General features: G+C 50.8%; 2 protein-coding genes across 3 annotated transcripts; both read left to right on the forward strand.

Annotated features, from left to right (window-relative positions):
• The first annotated feature begins 934 nt into the window (after positions 1-934).
• Gpatch3 (G patch domain containing 3) lies at positions 935-10432 on the forward strand. Its single transcript, NM_172876.2, has 7 exons — positions 935-1400; positions 4097-4524; positions 5976-6150; positions 6841-6900; positions 8662-8783; positions 9172-9299; positions 9809-10432. Exons 1-7 carry the CDS (start codon positions 950-952, stop codon positions 10020-10022), a joined length of 1578 nt encoding a protein of 525 aa, NP_766464.1. The 5' UTR covers positions 935-949; the 3' UTR covers positions 10023-10432.
• Positions 10433-10562: 130 nt separating this feature from the next.
• On the forward strand, positions 10563-17925 carry Gpn2 (GPN-loop GTPase 2). Of its 2 annotated transcripts, none has more exons than NM_133884.2 (5): positions 10563-11059; positions 12100-12256; positions 14690-14850; positions 15957-16087; positions 17516-17925. In NM_133884.2, exons 1-5 carry the CDS (start codon positions 10649-10651, stop codon positions 17586-17588), a joined length of 933 nt encoding a protein of 310 aa, NP_598645.2. In that variant the 5' UTR covers positions 10563-10648; the 3' UTR covers positions 17589-17925. The 2 variants fall into 2 exon arrangements, with proteins under 2 accessions (NP_598645.2, NP_001277671.1); NM_001290742.1 differs by having other exon boundaries at positions 10563-10990.
• Positions 17926-20834: the final 2909 nt, after the last annotated feature.

Consider the following 20834-nt stretch of genomic DNA (forward strand, 5'->3'; position numbering starts at 1 on the left):
AACAACTGCTTTGCAACCATCCGTAATGAGATCTGATGCCCTCTTCTGGTGTGTCTGAAGACAGCTACAGTGTACTTACATATAATAAATAAATAAATCTAAAACAAACAAACAAAAAAACCAAACCAAACCAAAAAAAATTTTTTTTTCCCTCGAGACTTCTCTGTGTAGCCCTGGCTGTCCTGGAACTCACTCTGTAGACCAGGCTGGCCTCGAACTCAGAAATCCGCCTGCCTCTGTCTCCTGAGTGCTGGGATTAAAGGCGTGAGCCACCACCGCCCGGTTTGTTACAGATAATTTTATGTGCATGAGAATTTTGCCTGCATGTATGTATGTGCAACACGTATGTGCCTCTAGAGGTCAGAAGAGGGTGTCCAATCTCATGAAACGAGTTACGTATGGGAGAGTTCCCTCGTACGTGGGTGCTGGGAATCCAATCCAAGTATTCTGTAAGAGCAGCGAAAGCTCTTAATTGCCGGGGCATCTCTTCATCTCCCCCGTCCCGCGCCCTGAGAAAGGCTCTCTCGACATAGCCCCGTCTCAGTCACTATGTTGACCAGGCTGGTCTTGAACTCACGCACACCTGCTTGCCTCTAACTCTCAAGTGCCGGGTTTAAAGGCGTGAGGCACCACGCCCGGCTGGGTTGGTACTGTAGAGTCCAGTTTTGCATCAGACCTCCGCCACCTCCCGCTCAGCATCCCGGTGCTCTACACTGGTTCCTCCTTAGAGCCTCTCACACGCTGGACCAGCTATCACTGAGCTACAGCCCAGCCCATCGCACGAGTTTTCCATCTTCTGTGGAGCTGGAAACACAGATTCGGCCCAAGAGCAATTAAAACGAAACTTCAAGTACCAAACGGTCACCGATGCCACATTGACCAAACTCCAGCATCCGAGACGTGGTGCTCTCGCGAGAGTGGACGCCAAGCAATCATGTGACAGGCCAAGATGGCGTCGCCCAGGGAGCTGGACGAAGAGTCGCCGGTTTACCTGGTGGTGAGCGGGATCCCTGCCGTGTTACGCTCGGCTCAGTTACGGAGCTACTTTAGCCAGTTCCGGGAACAGCGCGGCGGAGGCTTCCTGTGCTTCCACTACCGGCACCGGCCCGAGAGGGGCCCTCCGCAGGCGAGTCCCGAGGCGGCCCGGGCTGGCCCGGACCCCGCCGCTGAGGATCCGGTTCTCGCCCAGGCTCCGGCCTCCGATGCCCGCGCTGTCCGCGCCCGGGGCTCTGCGGCAGCCCAGACCCGCACCTGCTGCTGCGTCGTCTCGGTGAGGGGAGCGGCGCAAGCCCAGCGGCTGCTTCGCATGTACTCCGGTCGCCGGTGGCTGGACTCTCAGGGGACCTGGCTTCCCGGTCGCTGTCTCATCCGCAGGCTTAGGCTTCCCACCGAGGTTTCAGGTAAGGGGGAGAGAATGGACCGGACGCACGGCCCTTGGAAAAGAGGCGCATTGCCTGGGTGGTTAAGATAGGTTATCACTGTTTAGAGCTTAAGTTAGTTCTGGACAAAGCTACAAGTTTTCAGCCCAATCTGCATGTTTTTACTCAAGGACTTACAAGGCAAAACAGACAAAACAACTGAGATCTGTATAGATAAGTTTCAAATGTATCCCCTCTTAAGGACCATTTCCCTAAGGGTGGTGATTTTTGTACTGACATGATTTCTTAAAAAGGATATTTGGAGCCCGGTGCGCTAAGGCACGCCTTTGATCCCAGCTCTCAGGCGGCAGAGGCAGGAGGATCTCTGAGCGAGCGAATTCCAGGACAGCCAGTGCTACACAGAGGAACCATATCTTGAAATGCACAAAGGAAACTTGGTTTCTTCTAATCTAACCTAGCGACTGGAAGACAGGCTCTGCAGAGGAAAGAGCTGGGGGCAGCAGAGAGGGGCTGGGCACAAGTGTGTCCATTGGGGAAAAGGAAGCCAGGTGTTTTAAAATGCCAGATGGAGAGGTTTAAATAAATTATTTTGAAACAGTTCATCCTAAAGAGTCATTAGCAATAGTGGTGGTATATATGCCTTTAGTTCTAGTGCCTGGGAAGTAGAGGCAGATGGATCTCTGTAGTTCTAGCCTGGCTTGGTCTACAAAGTGAGTTCCAGGACAGCCAAGACTATCTAGCTCTGACCCTGTCTCAAAAGTTAAAAAAATAACATACAAAACAAAAATGAAAAACTGGTATCAGCTCAAAGTTAAACAGTTTCATAGAAAGAGGTGTGTGTGTGTGCGTGTGTGCGTGTGCGCGTGTGCACACACACTCGAGTGCATATGCCGGCTATGGTTTAAGCAGAATCTTTAGGAGCAATGTCTTATCAAGACATACAGCATGAGCTGCCTCTCTATGTGTGTGTCTCTCTCATGTAATCTATGCTGGCCTCAAACTCTATGAAAGTTCCAATGACCTTGAGCCAGGTGTGGTAGTGAACCCCTTTAATCCCAGGAAAAGCAATCAAATTTCTATATTCAAGGCCAGCCTGGTTTACATGTCTAGTTTCAGACCAGACAGGGTCTGCCTCAAAAATAAATAAACAAAAGAAGTAACCTTGGGCTCCTGCCTGTGCCTCCCATGCTGGGATTATAAGTGTATGCCACCATATTTGATCAGCCCATCATTTTCTTATGGACTTCTCAAAACAATCCTTTGCTACCAAGAAAGATTGCTTATCTTGCTACCCGCTCTGAAGACCTGACTTGGATCTCAGGACCCACATAGTGGGAGGAGAAAAGCAACTCCAGCAAGCTATATCCTGGCCTCCATAGGTGCACTGTAATGTGCACACCGCAGTAAAGAAACAAAACGTAGGGGGCTGGTGCGATAGCTCAGCAGGTAAGAGCACTGACTGCTCAAGGTCCAGAGTTCAAATCCCAGCAACCACATGGTGGCTCACAACCATCTGTAATGAGATCTGAAGACAGCTACAGTGTACTTATAAATAAATAAAACCTTTTATTAAAAAAAAAGAAAGAAAGAAACTGTAATAAAAAAAATCAGGGCTGGAGAGATGGCTGAGCACTGGCAGCTCTTCCATAGGACCCAGGTTCAATTCCCAGCAACCACATGGCAGCTCACAACCCTCTGTAACTCCAGTTCCAGCAGATCCAACACACACACACACACACACACACACACACACACACACACACACACACAGAGGCAAAACACCTCTGTGTTTAGTGCACATTAAAAAAATCATTTGTGGGCCTGGTGAGATGGCTCAGTGGGTTAGAGCACCGACTGCTCTTCCGAAGGTCCAGAGTTCAAATCCCAGCAACCACATGGTGGCTCGCAACCATCCATAACGAGATCTGACTCCCTCTTCTGGAGTGTCTGAGGACAGCTACAGTGTACTTACATATAATAAATAAATAAATCTTAAAAATAAAAAAATAAAAAAAGAAAAAAGAAAAACAAAAAAAATCATTTGTGTCTGGAACACCAGATATGCGCAGTATGTGACAGCTCAGGATCAGAATACAGTTGCGTGGTAATGGTTCTATTCTAGTACCAATAAAAGCTGGTCCTCGGGAAGCAAGTATTGAAGATACTTGTGTATTCCTCTGGGAATACACACTCCGAATATGCACAGACAGACCCTGAGTCACATTTACATTTATTTGTCGGGTAGAGGATACACACAACACCAGTGTGGCAGTCAGAGAACAACTTGTATCACGTTTGCCTTGTTAGCCTTTTATTTTTAAAGATTTATTTATTTATTTTAGGTATGTGAGTACATGGTAGCTGTCTTCAGACACACCAGAAGAGGGCATCAGGTCCCATTACAGGTGGTTGTGAGCCACCGTGTGGATGCTGGGATTTGAACTCAGGACCTCTGGAAGAGCAGTCAGTGCTCTTAACCGCTGAGCCATGTCTCCAGCCCCCAAGTCTTTTATTTTTAAAGAAATAAGTCTTACTATGTTTTAGCCTAACTGGCCTCTAATTCACGATCCTCCTGCCTCACTTTCTTGAGTGTGCTGACCTCATAGATACCACCATGTCTGATAGGAAGCAGATTTAAACTGTGATTTACTTCTGGCTCGAATATTGCTAAAAATCATTTAGGGCTTTAACATCCAGTCTTTTCCCTCCTTCCTAAGATCTGGGGTCCTTTCCCTTTAAGACCCGGAAGGAACTACAGAGTCGAAGGGCGGAGAATGAAGCTTTTACCCTGGCTGACCTGAAGCAGCTCCCGGAGCTGAATCCGCCAGTGCTGATGCCCAATGGCAATGTGGGCACCCCCCTGCGGGTCTTTTTAGAGTTGATCCGGTCCTGCCGTCTACCACCTAGAATCATTACCCAGCTACAGCTCCAGTTTCCCAAGACCGGCTCCTCCCGGCGCTATGGCAACGTGCCCTTTCTGTATGAGGACTCAGAGACTGTGGAGCAAGAAGAGCACGTGTACACAGCAGAAGGGGAGGAGATCCCCCAGGGGAGCTGCTCGGAAGATCCAGCAGCTGGCTCCTTTGATGAGCCGGAGGATGAAGGGCAGCAGCAGGAGGAGGAGGAGGAGTCTGGCTCAGAAGAGGTAAGTAGTGTAGCACTTTGCAGAGGCCAGGTCAGGGCTGGCTTTGGAACGTTTACCCAGCAAGCACAAAGCCCTGAGTTTGAATCCCAGACTGCGCAAACCCGGCAGGGTGGTACACATCTGTAATCCTAACCCTGGGGGAGATGGAGGCAAGAGGATCCGAAGTTCAAGGTCATATTCAGGTGCGTAGAAAGTTCAAACTCATTACATGAGATTCTGATTTAAAAAAGAGGAAGACAGGCTGGGGTTCTTCTGTCAGGGGTATGACTGAGGCTCCTCCACAGAGCAGAAGCTCTCCGACAGTGACTGTGAAATTCCTTTTATGTGTGCATTTTATGCCTTTTTGAGGGGAGATGTCCAGAGTTTTTATCAAAAGATTACCAAATGTATTGCCTTCCATACATAGGCTCCTTTTCAGAGATGGAAGGAACTCAGCAAGAGGTGTACAAGAATTTACCCAAGAGCGTGTGAGGAAGTAGGAATAGCGTCAGGACAGGAGCCCGCTTCCTTCGTGAGGCTTCTCCAACCTCCTCTTTCATCGGGTCTCTAGCCCCTCAAGTCAGTGCACCGAACATCAGCCGCTAGTCTTAGCTTTGTCACCAAAATAGACATTTAGTTTTCCTCTCCTTTCTCGATGGAATCTGTTGTGAAGCCTTTTATCATTTATTGATCGGGCTTTTGAATACTCCCTTCTGTCTACACCTGATACCTGACCTTACCTCCTTCCCAGATCTGCAGCCTTAGTTCCTCTAGCATCTTAGGGTTTAACCAGGATGGGAACCCAAGGAGTCAAGCCAAGAGCCATGCTGTCATTCCACAAGCGCAGTTATGCACACTGTAGCAAGGATCAGCACTGAATGCTAGAGCGCTTCTCCTATCCATTCCCTGCTCTTAAAGAACCTGTGTGTTGAAACGAGAACTGTGAGGTGACGAACTGGCTTTGCCTGCTGGTTCTGCTGCCCTTGGCATAGCATTGTGGGCAAATCACCTTATGTCTGAACCTAGGCTCCCTCCTGTAAAATGGGAGTAATGGCCCTTACCTCACTGGGACGATTCCAAGAGCCCAGTTATAGGAAGGGCCTGACCAGCAGGAGATAACACTTGTCCTGTCCCTTCTTTTTCATGACATAATTGAGAAAGGCTTAAATGTCATGCACTGACTAACATTACTGGTGAGAGAGCCATGTGTTGAGTGGGCTTTGTGCAGGCTGCAGAACTCAGCCTGAGGCTGTAAACGGGTAGAAAAGCAAAGGGGGTCAGGAGGAAATGCCTGACCAAACGCACAGGAGGTGAGAGTGAGCAGGGGGGCCAGGGCTTTCAGGCCTAAATATGCTGCCCCCTGAGGGTACCCTGCGAGGTCCAGGTCCCACGTCCCCCTCTGGGCCCAGAAACTCCTTCCTTTTAGGAAGTCAGAAACAGGTCCCCTCCCTGTCCCCTGTCCATCCTCCCAGGACGATGACCGGGGTGAGGAGTGGGAGCGACACGAAGCTCTGCACGAGGATGTGACCGGGCAGGAGCGGACTACAGAGCGGCTCTTCGAGGAGGAGATTGAACTTAAGTGGGAGAAAGGTGGCTCTGGCCTCGTGTTCTACACCGACGCTCAGTTCTGGCAGGAGGAGGAAGGAGGTAAGACCAGGAAGCAGTCAGGCTTGTGGTTACTGGGACAATGCCAGAGATGGATCGATTCCTAAAGAGAAAAGGGTTGGCTCAGTTTAGAGGTCTGAAGCATGGCAGCCGGCTCTCCTGCCTGTGGTGAAGCTGCACGTTATAATTGGAGCCTGTGATGCAAGGAAGCCTGTTCACCTCATGGCTGGGGTGCAAAGGAGAGCGAGCGAAGGAAGAAGAAACTTGGGTCTCACATTCCTTTTGGAGGGCATGAATGAAGCTCCACCTCTGAAAGCTCCCGTTACTTCCCACTGGACTAAGCCTTTAACACGTGGGTCTGTGGGGATGTTTAGGACCCAGACCGTTAGGTTGGAGCCCAGGCAGAGGTTGGCAAGCCAAGGTTGGGGGTCTCTGCTCCACATGGTGGATTTCCTGACAACCTAATAAAAATAAATCTAGGAAATGGCTTCCCTCCTATCTAAATGCAGGCTGCTTTTCCCATTTTGGAATGAGGAATTGGTGGACTAGAATCGGGAATATTTGTCTAACTTTAGATTTAGCTTGAAACACATCTGGGAGTCATTGGGGTGGGACATAGAGTTTGGAGGTAGAGCACTTAAGTTTGTGCAAGGTCCTGGGACTGATCCTAGTCCAAGGACCAAAGAACTCTGAGTCGCTAACCCGTGCCTCCCGTTGCTTTCGTCCCTGTAGATTTTGATGAGCAGACAGCTGATGACTGGGACGTGGACATGAGCGTCTACTACGACAGAGGTACTGAGCGAGGGGTGGCAGTCCCGGGACGATCTTGTGCCCTAGTCCTGTACACTAGCCACACCTGCTTGTCAGAGGCCAAGTTGGGGGACCAGGGGCAAACTACTGTACACTCATTCTCAGTGTGCCCAAGGGAGATGGTTCTACAACCCCCATGGACACAAAACCTGCGGCAGAAGCTTTCTTACACGGTGGGATAACATTTGCTTAGGCCTACACACATCCTTACGCATACTTAAAATAATCTCTCTCAAAAAGAATAATTGCCAGGCAGTGGTGGTGAACACAGGTAACCCTGGCAGAGATAGGCCGGTCTTTGTGCGTGTGAGACCAGCCTGGTTTAGAAAGTGAGTTCCAAGGCATCTAGGGCTACACAAAGAAACCCTGTCTTTAAAAAGAAAAACAGAAACAAATAAAGTCATCATGGGCTGGGCCTACAGCTCACTGGTACTTTCCTAGGCCGTGTGAGGCCCTGGGTTCAATTCCAGCACCAGGAAAAAAGTTATTACCAGCTATGGTGGTGTAATGTACAGTGCAGGAGATCCCTACACTGGGGAAGTGAGATGTGAAGGTTGCTGCTGGTTTGAGGCCATCCTGGGCTACAATGCGGTCCTGGCTCAGAAGGAACCAACAAACTAACTGTGGCTGTTTCCTAAATGATGGATGCTCAGGAATTGTCCTTAGGAGTAATGCTGGGTGAGGGGTCTTGCGTGGTGGTGCGGATGCAGTTGTTTTCTGAGTAGTTTTAAACTGCTTGGCTCTGCAGGCGCAGAGCCTGGAGAAAGAGGCTGACTGCACTCACCACCTCCACCTGAGAGCACTCGCTATCTGTAGCTGGGTTGAAGTGCTGGTGGTCGGCAGACCCTTGATCCTCTCTGTGGGAACACCCCTCGGTGGGTTCCGGGTGAATAGGCTAAGTACTTAGAAGCTTGGCTTTTGGTCAACTCATAATTCTGAAGTGAGAAACAAACTGGGATTTTTGTTTTATTTTTGTTTTTTATTTTGTTTTGATTTTTAAGACATTGTGTAGCATTGGCTTCCAAGAACTTGCTATGTAGAGCAGACGACCTCAAAGTCACCAACATCCATCCTCCTCCTCCTGCCTCCCGAATGCCAGTGTTTAAGATTTATGCCGTGATTCCTTGCCATTTTTCTAGATAAGGACTTTTTTTTTAATGTTTTTTGTTTGTTTGAGTCAGGTCTTACTATGTAGCTCTGGCTGTCCTGGAACTCACTCTGTAAACCAGACTGGCCTTGAACTTAGAAATTCACCTGTCTCTCCCCCTCAAGTGCTGGGATTTAAAGGTGTGCGCCACCACCATGTCCAGCTGAGACTGATTATTTTTGTCTTAGACAAATATGTGTTTTACCTGCATGTAAGTATACCATGTGCTGGTGCCCTTGGAGTGCAGAAGAGGGCATCAGATCCCCTGGAACTGGTGTTACAGACAGTTGTGAGCTGCCATGGGCATGCTGGGAAGTGAACCCAGGTCCTGTAGAGGATCAGTACACTGACTGCTGGACCATCTCTCTGGTTCCCAGTAACCTGGCTTCTGGTTTTATCTCTGCCATTCTTTGATGTCTGCACCCTGCCTCATCTGGAAGAAGAGAGCCAAGGTTCCTGTTCCTGTTGGGCTCCCAAGCTCGTAAAACATTTTACAGGACATTGTGAACATGAGTCAGAGATCTTGTGAGGGGACCCCAGCATCTCATCCTCCCGGGGACAGGGACTCTTTTACAGAATGGGTTGTGTTCCTGCAGATGGAGGAGACAAGGATGCCCGTGACTCTGTCCAAATGCGCCTGGAACGGAGACTCCGTGAGGGTCAGGAAGATGGCTCTGTGCTAGGTGGCCAAGTCGGCACCTTTGAGCGCCACACCAAGGTAAGTGAGTGTGGTTAACCACAATGCCATTCCCTCTTCCTCCATTCCTCCTGCTCCAAGGAGCATGCCCACTCTCCCTTCTTCTTTCCTTCCCTTCCCTTCATTCCTTTTTTTTTTTTTCCGGTTTTTCGAGACAGGGTTTCTCTGTGTAGCCCTGGCTGTCCTGGAAGTCACTTTGTAGACTAGGCTGGCCTTGAACTCAGAAATCCGCCTGCCTTTGCCTCCCAACCATTCCCTCTTCTTCTTACATCCTTTGAGGCAGGGTCTCATATGTAGCCCAGCCTGACCTCGAACTTAAATCTCTGCTCCATCTCCCAAGTGATGGAGCCTGCACCCCTGCCACACTTGAGCCACTTCTTTCTCTGGACTCTCGCTTCTTCCTTTGCAGGGCATCGGCCGGAAGGTGATGGAGCGCCAGGGCTGGGCTGAAGGCCAGGGCCTGGGCAGCAGGTGCTCCGGGGTGCCTGAGGCCCTGGATGGAGATGGCCAGCATCCTAGATGCAAGCGCGGCTTGGGGTGAGTGCACCTGAGGGGCTCCCTAGGCCATTGTCCAGCTGTGCTGCTGTCTGCTTTCCCTCTTGCCATTGTTTTGAGGTGGGTGTGGGCCCCTCTAAATGAACAGCTTCACAGCAGGTGTAGAAATAGATGACACTGTCCTTATTTTCATTTTAAACCCAATCCTACAACTTAAAGGATCACGGGGCCCTCAGGGAAGTCATTTCCTCAAGTCTGGGTTTTGGCTTCATAAGGGAGTCTGTTGTGGAAATGAAAATTCCCAGGTCCCTGATAGTTGACACTCCTCTCCAGAGGCTGGAGAGCAGAATTTGGAGACAATGCTTTGTCTTTGGTGCTGGAGGTGTGGCTCAGGAGTGAGTGTGTCCTTGCCCCGGGTTCTTGTGCTATGAGCATGAGACCGCTCTGATAGAACAAACCAGATATGTAGTAATTACTTCCTGTCTCTTGCTAACCTCTTTACTGGGCTTTGAAGAGAGCAGCCTTCTCACCAAGAGCTCTGTTTTATCCAGATACCATGGAGAGAAGTTACAGCCATTTAGGCAACTGAAGAGGCCCCGTCGAACTGGCTTGGGGCTCATTTCCACCATCTATGATGAGCCTCTGCCCCAAGACCAGGGGGAGACCTTGCTCCGGCGCCAGCCACCCACCAGCATGAAGTTTCGGACAGATATGACTTTTGTGAAGGGTTCTAGCTGTGCCTTGGACAGACCTGAGCCCGAGTGAGCCTATGTCCTTGGTCAGGATCACTCTGCGGCAGGGACTTAGCCCTCTGCCTGGATCTTGCCCTGTGGACCTGAGAAGCAGCCCAGAGCCTGGGAGCAGCCCTGAGCATGCCCAGTTTCTCTACCTCAAAGATGATATCACCAAAAGCCCCTCCGTCTCCTGGGGTGTTTGTGCCTAAAGGCCTTCCCTTGGTCTCCAGGCCCTAGTGCTTGTTTGGGTTTGCCCAGAACAGTGAAGATCTGGACTGCCTGTGGCACCGTCCAGTCGGGTTTGAGGGTTGTCTGAAGAGCTCCGTGAAGCTGGGAAAGGGGACCAGAGAATTGATCCAGAGAGCGTCGCGGTCCCTTACCACGTCTACCCTCTGCCTAGAGACGGATCGGTGCGAGAATAAACCAGTTTACCCGGCATGGAGATCTGCCTTAGTGAAGCCTGGGGAAATCTTAAAACCGGAGGTGTGCGGTTGCGTGACCACAGCCTATGCCGTGGCCGTGTGGGTGGGACTTCCTCTCCAGACAAGTTCCGGCGGAATCCGGAAGTCGGAACTTTTCCCTTCCTTGCCGGGTAGTTTGTTCGTTTTTCTGCTTGAGTTTACTTGGTGAGGCGCCCGTGGGCTGCCAGCTCCACCCATGGCGGGGGCCGCCCCGACTACGGCCTTCGGGCAGGCAGTGATCGGGCCCCCGGGCTCGGGGAAGACCACGTACTGCCTGGGCATGAGTGAGTTCCTGCGCGCTCTGGGGCGGCGCGTGGCGGTGGTGAACCTGGACCCCGCTAACGACGGACTGCCTTACGAGTGTGCGGTGGACGTGGGCGAGCTGGTGGGGCTGGGCGACGTGATGGACGCGCTGCGCCTGGGGCCCAACGGTGGCCTGCTCTACTGCATGGAGTACCTGGAAGCCAACCTGGACTGGCTGCGCGCCAAGCTGGAGCCCCTGCGAGGCCACTACTTTCTCTTCGACTGCCCCGGCCAGGTGGAGCTCTGCACGCACCACACCGCCCTACGCAGCATCTTCTCCCAAATGGCCCAGTGGGACCTCAGGGTGTGTCTCGGGTCGGGCAGAAGGAATCCCTGAGACCGGGAGGCGGATAGGTGCCACGCCCCCAAGTTACATTGGGAGATAGCGGCTGAGTTAAGTTTGAAGCAGAACTAAAGCCTCTGAGATAGAATTTTAGCTCGGCCCCAACTCATTTCATGGTCTTGGAAAGTCCTTTCACTCAGTTTTGTCATCTCTAAAATGAATGTGACAGTTCCCAATTTTAAAAACAGTGGAAGTGACTACACAGAAAGTGGCTTAGTGATTGGTTAGTTGGTGTTCAGAAGTGTGATGAAAGAGTAGAGAGGTAGGTGCAGTGTGATTTGAACCCTTTGTCCACTGCAGGAACTGTGCAAGAGACCTTGGAAGAGGTGTTGGAGATTAGCTCAGTGGTAGAGAACTTGTCTAACAAGCAGAGGCCACAGTCCCTGGGTTTGGTCCCCAGAATAGTAGGAAGGACAAAATGGTAAAATTGCCCCCTATCTTCTTGGAGGAGGACATGATGTTATTAAATTTAAATTAAGTTGCCTGGCGGTGGTGGTGCACGCCTTTAATCCCAGCATTTGGGAGGCAGAGGCAGGCTGATTTCTGAGTTCGAGGCCAGCCTGGTCTACAGAGTGAGTTCTAGGACAGCCAGGACTACACGGAGAAACCCTGTCTTGGAAAAAAAAAATTAAGAACAAGAGGCAGGAAAATATCTCAGGCCTGTAACCCCAGCAATGTGGTGTGGAGGCAGAAAGAGTTCTGGGCCATCAAGCCCTGTCTCAAGCAGGCACATGAACAGGAAATAGAACAGTACTAAGGAAGGAATAGAACAGTACTAAGGAAGGAATAAAACAGTACTAAGGAAGGAATAGAACAGTACTAAGGAAGGAATAGAACAGTACTAAGGAAGGAATAGAACAGTACTAAGGAAGGAATAGAACAGTACTAAGGAAGGGTACACTGGATCCGTGGGCTGCCAGGCTCTCGAGGGAGATGTGGGCTCAGAAGTGTCCTCCCTCACCAGGTCAGTCTTCCTCTCACCCTGTACCTTCTGCTCACAGCTGACTGCTGTCCACCTTGTGGATTCTCACTACTGCACAGACCCAGCCAAGTTCATCTCCGTCCTGTGTACCTCCCTGGCCACCATGCTGCACGTGGAATTGCCCCACATCAACCTCCTCTCCAAGATGGACCTTATTGAACACTATGGGAAGCTGGGTAAGAGACTGCCTGCAGCGCGAAGGGAGCTACCTCGCTGCCTTCCTGACTTTTGGCCATTATTTTGTGCGCTGTGCTAGATGCCACAGTTGATTTAGAGATGAGAGCTACAGATGGGGCTTTAAAGGATTTAAAACAGGTGGTAGTACAGTGGCTGGCTGAAGGGAGTGGATCACAGCTCACTGCTCTGAGCCATGGCACCCTGACTTTTGGGTACCTGTTCTGGCCTGTACAGTAGAGGCAAAGTGCTGTCCTAGTTGGGGCTGTTGTAATCAAACTACCATCAACCCAGTGCCTAAGACAACGGACATTTATTCCTCATGTTCTAGAGAGTGGGAAGTCTTAAGACCTGCATGGGTAGATGCAAGGTCTGGCTAGTAGGTGGCCACCTTACCCCTGCATCCTCACATGGCAAGGGGAGTTGGGTAGTGTCATGTCGCAATGGCCAGCATATCTTTCTGCCAGATCATTTCTCTGCTGTGCTAGTAGCATGGGCTCTTTAAACTCCGAAGTCATAAAGGAACAGAGGGAAGGAAGCTGATGTCTAGCAGGTGAGCAGAGGGGGAGGCTGGGAAATGACGTGGAAGTGGCCTTGCCTGGTGAGGACATGGAAGGATGCCAGCCACATCAGTCAGCTCATCTTCGAGGGCAGCTGACCACGGAGCCCAGTGGCTGTCAGGGCACTCTTCCTCTTTATTAGGAAACTGTGCATGGAGCAAAAGCCTGCTGTTAGAGCATCTGCTCTGGTCCTGCTCTAAGGAACTGGCCCAGGAAGGGAAGGTGCCTTACCCAGGAGGCCTTGCTGCTGGACTGAAGAGCGATTCAGTTTGACCAGCGTTTCCTAAGTCCTTCCAGTGTGTGTGCTAAGGCCCTGGGCTCTGACCAAGCTTCAGGAAGCAGGGACTAAGCATAGTTCTCAGTACCTGTTTGACACTGGTGTGGACAACCATTGACTGACTGTTTCTGTGTACAAGGCAAGATGATGGGTTTACAAGCTGTAGTCCTCACAACAGTCCCAAAAGGTGTGGTGGTGCATGTCTCTAATCCCAGCACGTGGGAGAGGAAGGCAGGAGGATTGCTTTCAAAGCCAGCTTGTTATGTGATACACAGAGGCCAAAAAAGGAAGCTGGTCTCCCTGAAGCTGCAGTACAGGCAGTTAGTTGTCAGCCACCATGGAGATACTGGGGCCTGAACTCAGGTCCTCTGAAGGGTGGCAAGCGCCCTTAACCTCTCAGGCTGCCCATTTGAATTAAATGTGTTCATTTGTGGGGGACACGTGCTTGTGTGGAGCCGATTTTCTCCTTCTCTTGTCCTAGAGATTGGCCTCAGGAATGGCTCCAGTTGTCAGTGTGCGTGGGCAGTCTCGGACACTCATTTTAATTAGGGTCTCACTAAATCGCCTAGACTGACCTTAAATTTACTATGTAGTCCAGGGTAGCCTTGAACTTTCTTTCTTTTTTTTTTTTTAAAGACTTATTTATTTATCATATGTAAGTACACTGTAGCTGTCTTCAGACACTCCAGAAGAGGGCGTCAGATCTCATTACGGATGGTTGTGAGCCACCATGTGGTTGCTGGGATTTGAACTCGGGACCTTTGGAAGAGCAGTTGGGTGCTCTTAACCACTGAGCCATCTCACCAGCCCAGCCTTGAACTTTCAACCCTGCTGACTTGGCTGCTTATATACCTGGGATTACCAGCCTGTGCCATTGGGTTTTTTGTTCTTGTTTGTTTTGAGACAGGGTTTCTCTGTGTAGCCCCTGACTGCCCTGGAACTTGCTTTGTAGTCCCAGCTGGCTTCAAATTTAAGAGATCTGCTTGCTTCTGCTTCCCAGGTGCTGGGACTAAAGGCCTGAGCCAACAGTGCCCTTCAGCATTTCTCTTCTTAGTTACATCAGTTCACTGCGGTTCACGGCAGCAGCAGGTGTCTTAGTGAATGTGAATAATGGGGGATCAGGAGTCAGCGTGCAGCTGTGCCCTTACCCTCAGCACACAGGAGCTGTGAGAGCCAGCCTGGGCAGCTCACACGGTGGCAGACTAGCCAGAGCGGAGGTGTGAAACGCTGTCTCAGCGAAATAACGACAAAGAGACAAAGAAGACACAGCCCCAGACTTTGGGTCTCTCTTCTCTCATAGTGCCGTAGTCCAGCACCGCATGTAGCCAGGCTAGCACTCCACTGCCTGCTTTGTTCAAAAGTCAACTGGGTATGACCCCCACCCTCACCCCCAAGCGCTGAGGACTGAACCCAGGGCTTTACCACTGAAGTCAATCCCCAGCCCTGGTTGTGGTTTTTAATCCCCCTTAGGGTGTTAGGAACGGAACCCAGGGCCTTGCAAATGCTAAACATGTCTATCACTGAGCTACACCCTCCGCTGCTGCAGCCCTGAGGCCTCCCGCCTAGTGTCAGCAGCATCTGACTCCATCTCTCCTCAGCCTTCAACCTGGACTACTACACGGAGGTCCTGGACCTTTCCTACCTGCTTGAGCACCTGGCGTCTGACCCTTTCTTCCGGCGCTACCGACAGCTCAATGAGAAGCTGGTGCAGCTGGTGGAAGACTACAGCCTGGTCTCCTTCATCCCCCTGAACATCCAGGTAGTGGCCAGTGAGAGAGCTCTTCCCTGTGCTGCAGCTCTGACATGCCACGGGCATAGAGAGATTTGAGGTCCTGGGTCTGTCCTTGACTTGCTTTCAGGCCCAGGAGCAGACTTCATTCAGTCCTGCTGATTCGGAGCCACCAGGCCTCTGCTTGTGTTTCCTCCCATGTGTGAATGAGCATAAGTGAGTCCAGAGAGTCACCAACAGGTGACCCACGACCAAGGGGTCCGTTTAGCTGAGTGGCTGTGTTGAGTTTGCAGAGTGGCCTGTGGCCTCTGTGTCTCTCATCCTTTTAAAGTGGAGGTAACCCAGGAGACACTGTGGTCTTAGATTCCTTCCTGCAGTGGAGACCTGAGCCAGCTTCCCCTCTAACTCAGTGATTCTCACCTTGGAGGTTGTGACCCTTTTGAGGGTCACATAACAGATACCTTCCATTTTACATTTTTTTTTTTTACATTATGGTTCATAACAGTAGCGACATTACAGTTATGAAGTAGCAAGAAAATAATTTTATGGCTGGCGGTCAGCACAGCCTGAGGGACTGGATTGAAGGTTGAAGTGTTAGGAAGGTGGAGGACACTGCTCTGACAGCACACTTGGCTCCTGCGGTGTGACAAGAGTGTGCATGCAGCCCTCACTGCCGGGTGCCTTCCCGGCCAGCACTGTGCCGAGGGCTGAGCGCATTATGTTGGGCTGTATGTTTCATTGAGATATATGGACTGTTCTGACTGTCGTCTGTGCACGAGGAAACCGTTAGAGGACAAATGACGCCGGTATGCTCACTGTCAGTAGTTCTGTCCAGACACTGGGGGGACGCTGATCTTCACTGACTTCTGGCCCAGGAAGAGAAGAGTGAGACAGTTTTCTAGGATGGTAGGGAGGCTCCCACAGGAGAAGGCCCTAGGCAGGGACTGCACAGGGGACCTGACCTTCTAATCTAATCTGGGCAGTTGTCCGCCTAGCCAGGCCCCTGAGGAATGGAGGGCTGTCCTGGGCCAAGGAAAGTTCGTATGTGTCCTAGGAGTTAGACGAGGCCAGTTAGCTGTGGTCTCAGCTCTCCACAGCTGACTCACTCACTGAGTTCTCTTCTCTGCTCTGCTCAGGACAAGGACAGCATCCAGCGAGTCTTACAGGCTGTGGATAAAGCTAATGGCTACTGTTTTGGGGTTCAAGAGCAGCGAAGCCTGGAAGCCATGATGTCCGCTGCAATGGGAGCTGATTTTCACTTCTCCTCGTATCCTTAGGGACCATGGGAAAGGACGAATGGAAGGGCCCCAGACGCAGAAGCCTGGAAAGGAAATGGCGTTGGGCTGTGGGAGAAATGCAAGGACTTCAGTTTGCTTTCTGTATTACATTTAAAGGAAGAAGAGGTGCTGGAGGGAGGGGGCGTGGCTGGCAGTGGATCACTGGGGTGTAGCCCAGGATGGGGTGTAGCCCAGGATAGAACCCACGCCTTCTGCCATTAGTGCAAGGGTAAGGATTTATTTAGTTTAGTGTTTTGAGACAGGGTCTCTCTAGCCTTAGCTGGCCTACATCGGCCTGTGTAGTGCAGGCTAGCCTCAATCTTGATCTTCCTCCCTGGGTTTCTGAGAGCTACTGCACATTTTAGGAACCACCCTGTAAATGTGGCAAATGCACTTGGTGGGTGTAATTAGGAGTAGCAGAGTTCTTAAGAGTCTTGCTAGATAAGGTGTGTGTGGTGGGGGGGCACGAAATGGAGCTGGGTGTGAGGTTTCGTGCCTGTAAACCAGCAGTTGAGAAACAGGAAGATCACCAAAAGCTTGAGGCTAGCCTGGGCTACAAAGTAAGAGCCTGTCTCAAAAAATGACAAAGGAGAATAGGGAAAGGAGTATTGGTTGAAAAATATGGAAGAGGTTATTAAAACAGTTAGTGACAGAGCTGTCAGGGAGTGGAGAAGAGACAGGTCTACCCTATAGAAGGGACAAGCTGGCAGAGGGCACCACTGGAAACCAGAGCAGCTGGGCCTTTGGGGTTGGGATTTGACCAGTTTGCGTGTTCCTTGGGTCAGAGGCTGTCGGAGAGGCTGAAGGAAAGGCTTGCCCTTTAGGTCGCTTGTCTTGGAGACAGAGCATTTGCCCAGGTTGCCGGAGGTGGGAATTTAGATATCTGTGTCAGGCCCTTGAGGACACGTGTCTGGAATAGTGGCAGTAGAACACGAGGTCCCTCGTGGGACTGCCAAGGCGAGGGCTCGTGTGTCACCAGTGTTAGCAGTGTCCCATCTGTGTCCTGTCTGGAAGGGAAAAGACCCTATGGCCCAAGAAGACTAGAGCCTTTGCCTTGGTAGAAAGAATGAGATGACAATAGGTACTGAGCACCTGTGTGCCAGCTGTCAGGGGTCGGGGAGGGACTCTGTCTACTTGTGATCTTGCAGAAGAGAAAAAGGGAGTGATGGGGACAGGATTTGGACACCCTGGCCTGGCTCTTGAGCATCTGCCACACCAACTGGAGGGCCAGTGCTCCCTGGTCCTTTGTGGGGAAGAAACTGGAGCCCCAAGGGAGGGCTGCAATGGGCGGCTCATACCCACCTGTGGGGGGTGGGGCAGAAGAGATGTGTGTGGGTGGTGGTCTTGAGAAGAGGGCAGCTCCTGCCCAGGCCAGTCCCCCCATCTTCTGCCGTGTCTAAGCCTTAACCTCCCCTCAGCACTCTGGGCATCCAGGAGAAGTACTTAGCACCCTCGGAGCAGACCGCAGAGCAGGAAGCCATGCAGCTGTGACACATGGGCCTGGAGAGCCGGGGACACCTCAGCGAGGTACGGACCCAAAAACCACGTCCAGCCAGAGCAGAGGCTGGGAGGAAACCTCCATCCCTGCAAAGGACTTCTAGAGAAGAAGCCACGCATAGCACCCTTTGTGGTGCCGACAAGCTCAAGCCCCAGGAGGACTGGCTCTACATGGGCTGCAGTGGATGGGCATGCTACGATAGGAGATGAGTCTCTATTTTTTTGTGACCTTAAACCTTTCTTCAACCCTCTGGACCCAGGGATTTGGAGAACAAAGAAATGTCTTTAATTAACGTTTTAATTAAATTTAATTTAATTAATGTTTTTAAATAACGTTTTTTTAGTGTGTGTCTGTGTTGCTCAAGCATGTGTGTGTGTATGCGCGCGCGCACACGCGTGTGTGGGCTGGGGGGCCTGTGTATGGAGGTCAGAGGGTAACTTGGAGCTGGTTCTTCCCTGAGTTCTGAGGTTGAACTCGGGTCAGGGACATGGTGACAGATGCTCTTGCCTGACGCTCTTGTTTCTTCAGGTCAGTGTTTCACAGCCTGGGCTCACAGCCTGGGCTCACAGCCTTGGCTAGGCAGATTACAGCTATGCACTGGACTCTTGTCGTGATTTAGTTGTTCTTCAGTGCTTTTTTAAAAAAGATTTTATTTATTTTATCTATGTGAGTACACTGTCGCTGTCTTCAGACACACCAGAAGAGGGCATCAGATCCCATTTCAGATGGTTGTGAGCCACCATGTGGTTGCTGAGAACTGAACTCAGGACCTTTGGAAGAGCAGTCAGTGCTCTTAACTATTGAGCCATCTCTCCAGCCCCTTGTTTGTTTGTTTTGTTTTTTCGAGACAGGGTTTCTCTGTGTAGCCCTGACTGTCCTGGAACTCACTCTACTGAACTCAGAAATCTGTCTCTGCCTCCCAAGTGCTGGGATTAAAGGCGTGCGCCACCACTGCATGGCTCATGGTTTTATTCTGCTTTTCTCAAATACTAGTCAAAGTTTGAAAAATTAACATAACTTGGGCTGGAGACATAGCTAGTAGTGGCTAGCACACACAAGGTGCCAGAGTCAACTCCCAGCACTTCCAAAGACAGGCAAAAGAGTCCTTCAGACAGTCCATTCTGTGTGGGGGTGAATGCCTCTAATCCCAGCACAGGACGTGGAGGCAGTAGGATTGGGAGTTGAAGGCCAGCCTTGGCTAAATAGTGAGTTTCAGACAAGCCTGGGCTGTAGAAGCCCTTGTCTAACGATCTGTGCAAAGTGAGTTATTTAAGGTATGCTAGGACTGTTGTCTGGGAACGGGAATGTTTCTCTTTGCTGTTTGTGCTGTTTGGGGGGTGGGAGGGCTGCAGTTTGCGTTTCCAGCCAGTAGGTGGCACTGTAGACTTAGTTTTCCCCATAGAACCTGACAGGAAGGGCCTGATGGCCAAGGGGCACTGGTGCCAGAGACTTTTCTGACTTTATCTATAGACCAATTGCACGCAGCTACATGTGTGCAGGGCTCGGCATTTTACACAGAACCTGCAAATACAGAATCCTCACACGTCTCTTACAGCGATCCAGAGAGAAACAAGCTAGGGAATGTCCGGAGACTGGTTCCCTCGTGGCTCACTTTGCCAAGTAACTCTGGAGTGGCCCCTCTTTGGTATACATACTGATGAAAAGTTCCAGCCACCATGCTGTGGGAGCTGCGGTCAATCAAGAGGGAACACTGAGGCATCTGTACGTGGTTCCAAGTACCGATGGAGTTGAATCGGTGGTGGGTTTCTGTGCTGCGGGCAGAGGGAGAACGCAGCTTCTTCATAAAGTCTGCCCTGAAGTGGCTCGTGTTGGCTTCCCAGTGTGGGCAGCCATAGCTGAGAGCAGGAGGGGGCAGCCAGCTTCGCTCCCACGCCTGGCTTCGGAGGGATAATAATGGGGTGCTGTTTCCCCAGCCTCTTTCATCTGAGGAGTTCAAAGTGCCTCACCCTTATTAATGCCCTGCACAGTGGGGGGAGAGTACCCACAGAGCAATCCAGGGAAACTGAGAGCAGGAGCCACAACCCGAGGTGGTGAGTCAACTGTGGGGCCTGGGGCCCAGGAATCCCGCCACCCAGGCTGCTGGGAAATGCCTCGTCTAGGGAGGAAGGCAGCTTCTGGGTTTGAATAGCATCAGTAGCTGTGGCCGTGGGTTTTGATGCTTACCCATCAGACTCACCAGAGAAAACCACATGCAGGGACTGACGGCATCACTTACAGCGTCACAGCTCAGCTGTACCCCTCAGCATACATTCACTGCGGCCACAGTGGAGGTATGGAGCAGGTTACAGCTTATTTTGAGACCTTGGTGTGGCAGCAAGCATTTTTTCCTTTGGTGAATATGGTTCACAACCAGGCTCGGTGGTGCCCATCTGTAATCCCAGACACTGGAGTTGGGGGGTCAGCTTTTGTATTAGCAAGTTCCAGGCTGGTCTGGGCTACATCTCGTCTGTCTCAACATACAAACACTCGTGTAATTTCTGATAGCAAAAGGACTTCCTGGTCTGTGTACTTAAGACTGTGGTGATGAGCCGGGCAGTGGTGGTGCACGCCTTTAATCCCAGCACTTGGGAGGCAGAGGCAGGCAGATTTCTGATTTCGAAGCCAGCCTGGTCTACAGAGTGAGTTCCAGGACAGCCAGGGCTACACAGAGGAAACCCTGTCTCAAAAAAACAAAACAAACAAACAAAAAAAAAAACAAAAACAAAAACAAAAAGAAAGAAAGCAGAGGCAGGGGGCTGGAGAGATGGCTCAGTGGTTAAGAGCACTGATTGCTCTTCCAGAGGTCCTGAGTTCAGTTCCCAGCAACCACATGGTGGCTCACAACCATCTGTAATGGGATCTGATGCCCATTTCTGGTGTGTCTGAAGATAGTGACAGTGTACTTGCATATATAAAATAAATAAATCTAAAAAGAAAGAAAGAAAGAAAGAAAGAAAGAAAGAAAGAAAGAAAGAAAGAAAGAAAGAAAGAAAGCAAGCAAGCAAGCAGAGGCAGGCATTTCTTTGTTCAAGGCCAGCCTGGCCCCTACATAGCTAGTTCTAAACCGGATGGCAACATGATGAGATCTGTCAAAACAAAAACAAAAACAAAAACAAAAACAAAAACAAAAAAAACATTAATCTCAGCACTCATGAGACAGAGGCAGCACTTGGGAGACAGAGGCAGATGGATCTCTGTGAGGCCAGCCTGGTGTAGACAGCCAGTTCCAAGACAGCCAG

This window comes from Mus musculus, chromosome 4 (genome assembly GCF_000001635.26).
Source record: "Mus musculus strain C57BL/6J chromosome 4, GRCm38.p6 C57BL/6J".
Taxonomy (NCBI): domain Eukaryota; kingdom Metazoa; phylum Chordata; class Mammalia; order Rodentia; family Muridae; genus Mus; species Mus musculus.